General features: G+C 42.7%; 1 protein-coding gene across 1 annotated transcript in view; it reads right to left on the bottom strand.

Annotated features, from left to right (window-relative positions):
• Positions 1 to 469: 469 nt before the first annotated feature.
• The window catches only part of LOC101847520, a gene marked incomplete in the record, with an annotated part of 40100 nt that continues 30830 nt past the window's right edge, over positions 470 to 9739 (bottom strand). The window contains 4 exon segments of the mRNA XM_013086717.2: positions 470 to 1833; positions 5249 to 5410; positions 7219 to 7419; positions 8859 to 9023. Of these exon segments, the coding sequence (XP_012942171.1) occupies positions 1412 to 1833; positions 5249 to 5410; positions 7219 to 7419; positions 8859 to 9023 (950 nt within the window).

A 9739-nucleotide genomic window follows, 5' to 3' on the forward strand; every position in this document is an offset into this window, starting at 1 on the left:
CCTCTCCTGGTGCCCATGTTTGTAGCTCCCAAGAGTGACAGACCTGGGCAATGCACTGATTCAGTTAAGTCGAAGCAAAGACAGTACAGATGATTCATCATTAACTATAAAAGGTGTCCTCTCCTATCTATGCACAATAAGACAGATATCTCTATAGGTACGGAAAAAGACTTGCCCATTTTAAAAATAGTTTCTTTAAGAATAATCTTCCCTACTGTCCTCTCGCTATGAGATAAAGCTTGCTCAAAAAAGATGTGTATGACCTTTTAAAAATTTTAATCTGCGCTCTTGACAAGACCTGGATTTGTTTCCCAGAGAATTACCTATTTTATGTGCAATATACAGCGGAATCCTGTTATACCGAGTGGGAGGGGACTGGTGCGAAATGTCCGTTATAGCAGGATTCTCGTTATAAGGGACCCAGGAAATAATAATGTAGGCCTAATCTTTGAGTTTGGTGTTCTGTTTATTTTTTTTTGTTATCTTCCCTGATGATGATTTTGTTTCAACATGACCTCTAGGTCATACTTGATCAAAAATCGAATCAGGTTTATCAGGTTTCTTCTCTAGCGCTAGCGATGCTGACAGCTTGGGGTTGGCGATAAAAAAGAAACGGCTCTATGCTAATTTTTTAACTCGCATGCTGTGTTGTCCCCCACCATATCACACACTGTGATGCATTCCGTCTGCTTGCGCACGTCACATATTCGCTTCATTCCATCAAATCATTGTGACCTCTCCATCCCCGCATCGGAAAAGCAAGAGGCATGGTAGGTCTAGATAATCTAGACTAGGCTGGCCTATCATGCGATGCGTTCTGATTGTCTGCGCATGCCACACACTCCCGACTCATTCGCTTCAACCTCCAGTGTTGACACATGTGGACTCTCTCATTCTTTGTTTCGCTAGTTCTCCAACAAGTTTCTCAACCTGCGGGGTTTTACATTATGTATAATTGGCCTATGCGCTGCGCACAACAGCAGCAATATTCCGCTATAACCGACTCGCGTGTTTGTCTGATTGCACTATAGCAGTATTTTATTTACAAAGATAAAGACGGGAAAAAACGAGGTTTTATAATAGTGTTTTTATAACGGACTTCTCGGTATTTCAGGACTCCATTGTATTGAACAATTTTCGGTAATTAGGAAGCACACAAACACAATAAAAATTAATCAGTACCAGTGAAAAGATTCAGATCTACTCAAAGAGAAAACAAAGTTGTACTGATACAGGATGTAAATCCAGCACAGCCCACCCCCTTTTATGACTGAAAAACAAAACCATCAATAGTTTGATAAGAGTTCACCAAAAACAGCCAACAGTCTGGTAAATGTTTGCCAAAAAACAGCCAAAAGTTATCTGGACAACCATTCCCAGTCCAAGGGTGTGACAAACATAATAAATTGTATTAGAAATCCTCGTGCAGGCGAGCGTATGCGTTGGAGCTGGTCCCTTTACCGACACGCTCGTAAAAGTTGAGATCATCAATGTCATCCATGTGCGCATCGTCATTGTGCACAGAGTTGAAATCAACGTCGTCCTGATCCCGCTTCATCTCCACCGTCCAAAACTTCCAATTGGCCCGTCGGCCTCGGTTACGCCTCAGCCACAAGGCACCCACCACCAGGGCCACCAGGAGGAGGACGGCCACGATGACTGCGCCGATGACGCCCGGCGACACGGAGGAAGAGGACCGGCCCGCTAGGACGTCAGGGGAGTCAATCAGGACACAGCTCCTGCTGTAGTTGTTGGCTTGGAATCGCTTGTAGCCGGGCAAGCATCGCTCACAATGGAACCCTGTGGTGTTGTGCTGACAGTCCAGACACTCCCCTGACAGATACAATAGATGTTGAGTTATCAGTAGAATGACAGTAACAGATCTGCAACTCTATGAAACCTCAAAATCAGGATCTCCGGGAGAAAAAAATCGGGATTTGGTGAAACAAATCGGGATCAACAGCAAATCATCAAGGTGACTGCCAAAGCTGACTTAAAATGTTTCCAGGGGCGTCCATAAATTACTTGGCCTATATGCCTTCTGAGTGTCTTTGTTTGCGTGCGTGTGCGTGCGCGCGTGCGTGCGTGCGAGTTGTCATTATTTTTTGTAAGTCCTGAAGCATCATCAAGTCAAGCACCCCTTGTCCAAGTGTCTATACCCCCCACCCCACCCCAACCAATAAGTCCCGAAATACATGAACTTAAGTTGACCCCGTCAACGGACGGTCCCCGACACGCAGAACTCACACGGCGATGTCATGTCACGTGATGCAAATGCGCGATTGAAACAATTTTATTAACGGGTCCGCCTAACTGCGTGTTCACAAAAAACGCTCAGATAAGCGATAGTCGTTCTACTTCTCGTACTCTGGGATAACAACGGCGGCCGACCGACCAAATGTACCAACAAATCTCTTATCCCTCATAATGCGTTCAGACTAAAGCAACCACAACGGCCGTATGTTAGTCTTGTCAGCGCAGTTACATGTAGTTGTGTAAGGGTTAGAAAGACTGTCGCTCGTCCGAGTGTTTGGTGTGAACGCGCAGTTACCAGACCTCGGACAAGGCTTGTTTTGAAAGTACCAGCGGAAGTACGAATATTATCGATTATTTGTATGTTCCAAATTGTAACAGTTACCAGGCTATCATCGGAGAATTCTGAGTGTGGGCAAAGATCACACACAACTTGGGGCGAGTCAACTACTAAATGCGGCATCGATATTTTGGGAAATAGTGCTCCGAGTTCCTACAGACAAAAAGTTCAACGGGTGCTTCCCGGGATAAAGGAGAAGGCAGAGTAAGTTTTTAGAAAATTCCGGCACAACAGCAGACTGGGACAAAAAATCGGGATACACGCGATCGAAATCGGGAAAATCAGGATGCTTGAGATTTGGGGCAAAAAATCGGGATATCCCGACTAAATCGGGATGAGTGGCAGGTCTGCAGTAAAGTGCCCCCTTTCAATAATCACCCCTTCAGGACATTTTACACTCTTTCGCATGGACGCTGGTTCTCACTGCCCCCCAAAAAACACAAACAAATACGTGAGCACAAATATTCGTTTAAAGAAACCAAAAAAAACCTCTCCATTTTCTCTTGAGCATCAGCGAAGCCTATGAGTCATAATTTCATCAAGGAATAAAAAAAGGAAGTACCCAGGGCACTAACAGATAGTTGCAGAGTGTTGCCCCCTTGAAATCCACATTAAAAACCTGCACTTTGTGTCTTCGGATGAGTGTTCTCCAGAATAGATCATTGTATAGCACTTGGGGGCGGGGGGTACGGTGTTTGCCTCTCATTCAAGAGGTCCCGGGTCTGAAACCTGACAGCGGCAGAAAAATTACTCATCTCTAAAACGGTCTCCTTTCACCTCCTTCCATGATATGCAATTCTGCTTTCATCTCCACACTCCACTCCCCCTCCCACTCCATCCCCACATTCTAATCCCCCACTCCCATCCTCTGGGGTTCCTCTCTCCTTTACTTCTGACTCTTTTTACTGCTACTCCTGGCTCCTGCTGTCTTTCAGGAACACCCCTGATCTTAGGGTAGGTAAGGTCTAACACCTAGTCTTCTCAAGGATGAGTGAAAAATCTCTGAGATCCCGTGTGCAAGTTGTGCACGCTAAAGATCCCTCAGTGGTTCTACAATCAATGATGACAGCAGGCTTCGATCCCCACCAGCATATGTTTTAACAAACAACAAATAGAGAATTAGTAGTCCGCCCTTAAAAAAATCCCAATATGGCCATGGATAGTCTTTTTCCCTGGGGTGTCAAGGACAAGAGTTGTAGTCAAGTATAAATTTAAAGTAAACAAAGGCATGACGAAAAAAGAGGTATCACCGGGCTCGACATTGTTGAATTTTTAAAAAGGGGTGGGGGTGGGGGGTGGGGAGAAGAATATTATAATGCACTGCCACCATGGTTCCACTAGTTCCCCACTACCCAAAGTAAGGAAAAGTAATACCCCCATTGGCAATACAGTAGTCTCCGCCTAAGATCCTGGTGCTCGGGAGAAAGGAAAATGCGGGATCTTTGGGGAACTGTGATCTTAGCCGAATGGCCATGGGGAAAAATCCACAGTAACTCATGGTCAGGCCCAAATCAGTACAATGATCTCCCCTTACTTTAAAAGGAAGTGAAATGACGCCTGGCTATAAAAGTTCTTTTTAGAAGTCAGTTTTTCCTCTCTTTTTTGTTGGGGGGGCTTTTAAAAAAATACTGTGTCAGTAGGTGGGAGCTTGTTGGCTTCAGGCAATGCCCCCCACCAAAAATATATTGATTACCATCTCTGACAGAGATCCCTGCCCATGTCATGATGCAGCATAAATCGTTGTAATGTGGCCACACCGACTAAATAAAAAAAAAAATTAAAGGCAGGTTCACTGCCAACAGATGACCACATTATGCAAAGGTGATTGGACGGTCCACGAGTATGGGCGCCAGCCTGTCTAGGAAGTTCGAAGGCAAAACTGAAAGTGAAAGACGAGAGCAATGGTCAGGGAAACGTAAGCATCAACGAGTTCATAGTTTGATGGAATGCAGTCTGATGCTTGCTTGTAGGCCCTCCCCACGCAGTGTGCGATGTAAGATCAGGTGGACGGCTCAAGTGATTGGGAAAAGCAACGCGGCGACGAGTTCACACCTTGGTGCGACCCCTTCAGGGCAAGCATAGTAACCGCTGATCGAGATTTACAACAGAGGTGTGATCGCATTCATGAGAGAGTGAATGATCCGTTATGCGACAGACCGTACAATGACCGCATATTTTCGCAACTTGGTCAATCAGCTGAGCGCACCTAGGTTTCTTATTCTTTTTTCCTTCTTAAAAAAAAACCCCCAACAAAATTATGACCAGAAGAGCGGGATCTTAGCATAATGTAGCTCCTTCGGTGTGGGTCAGAGCAGGATCTTATGGGTTACTTATATAGAGCAAAAATTCTGTTTTACCAAAACAGCAGGATCTTAGGAGAACTGTACCCATAAGCGGTGGGATCTTAGGCGGAGACTACAGTATAACATCTTCTAGCAACAGGACTTCACTATTGTAGGAAAATAGACATGGAGTATGTAAAAGTCAGTCAGGTGCACTGAATGGGGGAAAAATGTGGCTGACTAACTCAATACTCCCTTCTCTCAGGCCTATGGTAAAGGAATCAAAGAATCAGAATGAAGGAAAGAAAAAGAAAAAAAGGAGGAGGAGGAGTAGGAGGAGGAGGAGAAAAACCCCCACTGTATAACAAATTACCTATTATTCTCTTGCACATATGAGTGGCATTCACAGGAGTGTGTCCATTGCAGAAACAAGGCACGCAGCGGCCTCTTGATCGGTAGTAGTTCTTGTCACACAGGTGGCAGATGTTGCCACGGTAACCAGTCTCACACTGGTCACACTGGAGGAAGCCCTCGCCTGTCACAAATCACAAGACAAGGACATTGAAATTCCTCTCTGCACTACTGAGAAACAAATCCTTTGAAAATGAAAAAAAACAACAACAACAAAAAAAGTAACACAAAAGGGCAATTTTTGTTTAAGCTTTAGCAAGGGTTTTCCTGCTTTTACAACATAATTAGGTTGTATAAATGCTAAAGATTAAGGTGTTACTACACGTTAATACACAAAGAAAAGAAGGAGAGGTAAGGAAGATAGATGTTTGATAAGAAAGAAGGAGCAAACCGCACCAGACACCCACCTTCAACGGAATATGAATAAATCTTTTGTTTTGTTTAAATGATCAACTGATGCAAATTTCACCATCTCGAAGACTCAGGTCTTGGTGTCCAATAAGAACACCCAGCCAACACAGAAATCAAACCAGGAAGGAAGAGAAAAATGAAACTATTTGAATTCGAAAGAAGATCAAGACCGAGAAGTCTGTGTGGAAACTGGCAATTAAACAAGGAACCATCTACTACAAGCCTGCCTAATACCAAAGAGTCTACATAACAAGAGGGGCCACTTCTCACTTTGAGCCAATTAAAAAAGTGTCCTCAAAATTCGGTGGCGCCTCTTCGCAAAAGCGCACCTTTAGCAAACAGAGTTATCTTACTTGAGTTTAAAAAATGAAAGTGAAACTAGCAAGTTTTTGAATGAATTTCGGAAGTATGCTTTTGTAAAATGGTTACACTGACAAAAAACCTCTTCCGGAGGAAAGGGTGATTGTTTTCTTCGTTTAATTTGACTTTAGAATGAAAGGCGAGAGGTCATTAAAATATTTTTAAAAACCTAAAACTCCGCACTGAACGAACCCGAACTGCAGATGAACAGCAGTCGATCTGCGCACACAAGGAGCTGCTATTCCTATTCTTCTTCTGGAAAAACGAAAGAGAGCTTCAAAACAGACTGCAGCGCCATCTGAAGCAAAGAGCATACTTCCTGCGGACACTTTTTTGGCTGAGTGGCCTATCTTGTTATGTACTATCTTTGCTAATACTTGAGGCACTCGAGGGGAATAGTCATTTGCACAGGTTGTCATTTGAGCAAGGTCAACTGTAACTGATGAGGCCTGGTTCTGTGAATATTCTCTTAGAGCTACTCTGACTCGGATCCATTTCAAGCAAAATTAAATCATTACCCTGCTGATCTGCCATGCCTTAACCTTGACCTGGTCTAGAAACACATTTAATTAAATCTCATTTTACAAACTAGTTTTATTCTTTTTCCAACAGTAAGTTTGCTCAGAAGCCACAATGAACAATGACTGTCTTTTTGTGTATGTGTTCTTCATTTGGCTATGAGTGTATAATATGTATTTGAAAGAATTGTTATATGTTGAATGGTCAAGTCTTCATGAATTACTGATTTAAATCTTATTTTAGTGTCAGGCACTTTTGCCACTAGCTGGAGGGTGCTAAAAAATGGTACGGTGAAATGGCATAGGTTTAACACCTCTATCAATATTGTTAGGTTATTTAAGAGGCGAGACCTCCGAGTTTAATGTCTATCTCCGAAAGGACTGAGCCAAGAGGGAAATTCGTGTAACGTGCCTTTTTCAAAGACGCAATGTCGGACCGAGCTGAGGCTCGAACGCTGAAACCTGCAATCTCACGATAACCACTAGGCTACCGACACCACTGAGGGCACTATAGGAGTGATCTTTATCATTATTACTTATAACACAACAGACCACCTGTTTTGAGGAAACGACACACGTCACAGTATTTGCAAAAAAACCCACAACCCCCCCCCCCCCCCCCCAAAAAAAAAAAACAACTCACGAAAGCTGCAGGTGGCGGTGCGTGTTGCATGTTCATTACATGGGCATCGATGACACGGGTAATAAGGTGCCGTTCGGTAGTAGCCGGGCTGACACACCTCACAGAATGGACCCGTGTAGCCAGTCTTACACTTGCAGTACTGTGGGCCATGGTCTGCTTTACAGTCTTGCAAGACGGCACCAAACATGTCACACTGACAAGCTGAACAGAGAAACAACATAGATTTAATTCATAATAAGATGCAGGGTGACTGCTAAACTTATTTTAAATCTTTTAGTTTTAGTTTTAGTAAGAGTTTTACGGCACTTGCAACACAATAAGGTCATATAAGTGCCGAAGAATAGATTATGTGTTACAAGAGAGTAACAACAAACACAAAAAAGAAGGAGGGAAGATAAGGACGACAGATGTTTGATAGGAAAGAAGGAGCAAACCACACCAGAGCACCCGCCAACCACCCACACTTTAAATCTTTACATGGTCAAATCACTTCCTAGGGGTACATATCAGAAAAGTATATTTTAACTCACTCAGCCCTGAGCCCGAGATAGTCGGGTAGCGTGCTTTCACGCTGGGACCTGAACCCGACAGTATCGGGATGGAAATTTCTTTTTAAATTTTCGTAGAGGTTTTACGGCGCTCGCAACTGCGTAAGGTCATATGAGCGCCAAGGGGAGGATGTCAACAGAGAAGTTCTTTACAGGGAATCCGACTTACTCTGCTCACCTCTCTAGCTTCAACAGCACAGAGTCTGCTTCGATTATCAGGGCATCCCGGAAATAGCGGGTCACAAGAGTGTGACAAACATACAAAAGAAGTAGAGGAAAACGACGATAGTAATGATAAGGAAAGAAAAAGCAGCAGTTCCTTGCTGTAGTTCAGGCACAGTTATGAGCATGACATTGTTGGACCAGCCCATTTGCAATTCTACTGTGCATTAGATTGAGAAATGTCCCGAAATTTCTGCAGCTTAATACATAAACACACTTCAAATAAGAACATACTACACTTTATAAGTTAAAATGACCCGTGGCTATTTCTTTATAAGAAACAGACCATTACAAGGGCAAAGGTTAATTTTTTGACCAACAATTGAACATAACTTAGCACGTGGTAACGAAGTGGGAAATAAGAACGAGTCTTGGTCTTTCATCCGAACCACTTTTTAGTGCAGTGCGTGTTGCTGACTTTTTTCAAATGGCAATATCTCCCAGACTACCAAATGTATTCAAATTCTGTAAACGGTCATAGACCATGTAATGACTAAACAAATTGTGTGTGAAAGAGTACGGCGACTGAAATTGATTTAATATTTTTTTCTTTATCACACTTTCCAAACTTGACTTAAGGTTGTTAGGTTGCATTCAATATAACCATTATTTCACAAAATCCTGGCACAGTAAATGACATATTTTAAAAAAGACATAACCTTTAAACTTAACCCATCACTGAAAGAAAAATGTTCACAAAAGACTAATAAAGAGCATTTTACTTTATTTCCTTTAAAAACAAAAAACAAAAAAAAACCCAATAAAAACTTTCCTCAGTGTCCTTTTACTGTTTATTCTCTTTAGTACTCACTGTACGGCAGAGAGTAGAGCCTACAAACACAACTGAAAGTGCCAAGTACCACCACTCACTTTTGTTCTCGCCAGCAAGCCATGTATTAATGAACACCTTCTTCTGCGTCTCATAGCTGTCTCCAGAGAGGTAAGTGGCTTTGACACTGATCCAGTACTCCATGCCCGGCTCCAAGCCCGTGATGTTGGCTTGTCGAAATGTCGGCGGAACTTTCATGCTCTTCACTGGGAGGTAAGAAAGTAAATGAATGATAGGAAGAAAGAAAAAAGAATGATTGCAAATAAACCTGAACCACTTAAAGCAAAAGAAATTGAAATATTTTACTTCACCATTGGCAAAATCTAAGAGGACAGCAGTGTTGCTCCAGCCTGTTAGAATCAGCCTGGACTGAGTGGGGATACATTCATCAAAGAGACAACGACAGTCAATAACATATCTTCCTAGACAGGGGAATTGAAATAATGCCATGTTTACAATAGGTGAAAAGCATCAACCGTTATACTAAACATGTTAGTGGAGAAAAAAAATTAAACAGAATGAAGTAAAAACTCCTTACTTAAATTTTGAGATAAAAGACAGCTCCCAAGGATACATGTGTTTGCTTTTGATTTTGTACAAGCTTTGAAAAAGACATATTTATTGATAACAATTAATGTGTTGTTAAGAGAGAGAGAGAGAGAGAGAGAGAGAGAGAGAGAGAGAGAGAGAGAGAGAGAGAGAGAGAGAGAGAGAGAGAGAGGCGGGGACGAAAGAGAATATTTCTTTCAAGACGAATGGGTCGTTCACAACGCCTACTCTTATTAGTCCTAACTGTAATAAAGGAGGCGTTGGTGGGGCAGTTTGCGTTCCCACGCACGAAAAAGTTGCACACTGTTTTATTTTACTACATGTATTATTTCGTCCATCCCCATCCTACGCTGAACAAACACTCAAAGGCCTA

Source organism: Aplysia californica, unplaced genomic scaffold (genome assembly GCF_000002075.1).
Source record: "Aplysia californica isolate F4 #8 unplaced genomic scaffold, AplCal3.0 scaffold00495, whole genome shotgun sequence".
In the NCBI taxonomy this organism is placed as follows: Eukaryota; Metazoa; Mollusca; class Gastropoda; order Aplysiida; family Aplysiidae; genus Aplysia; species Aplysia californica.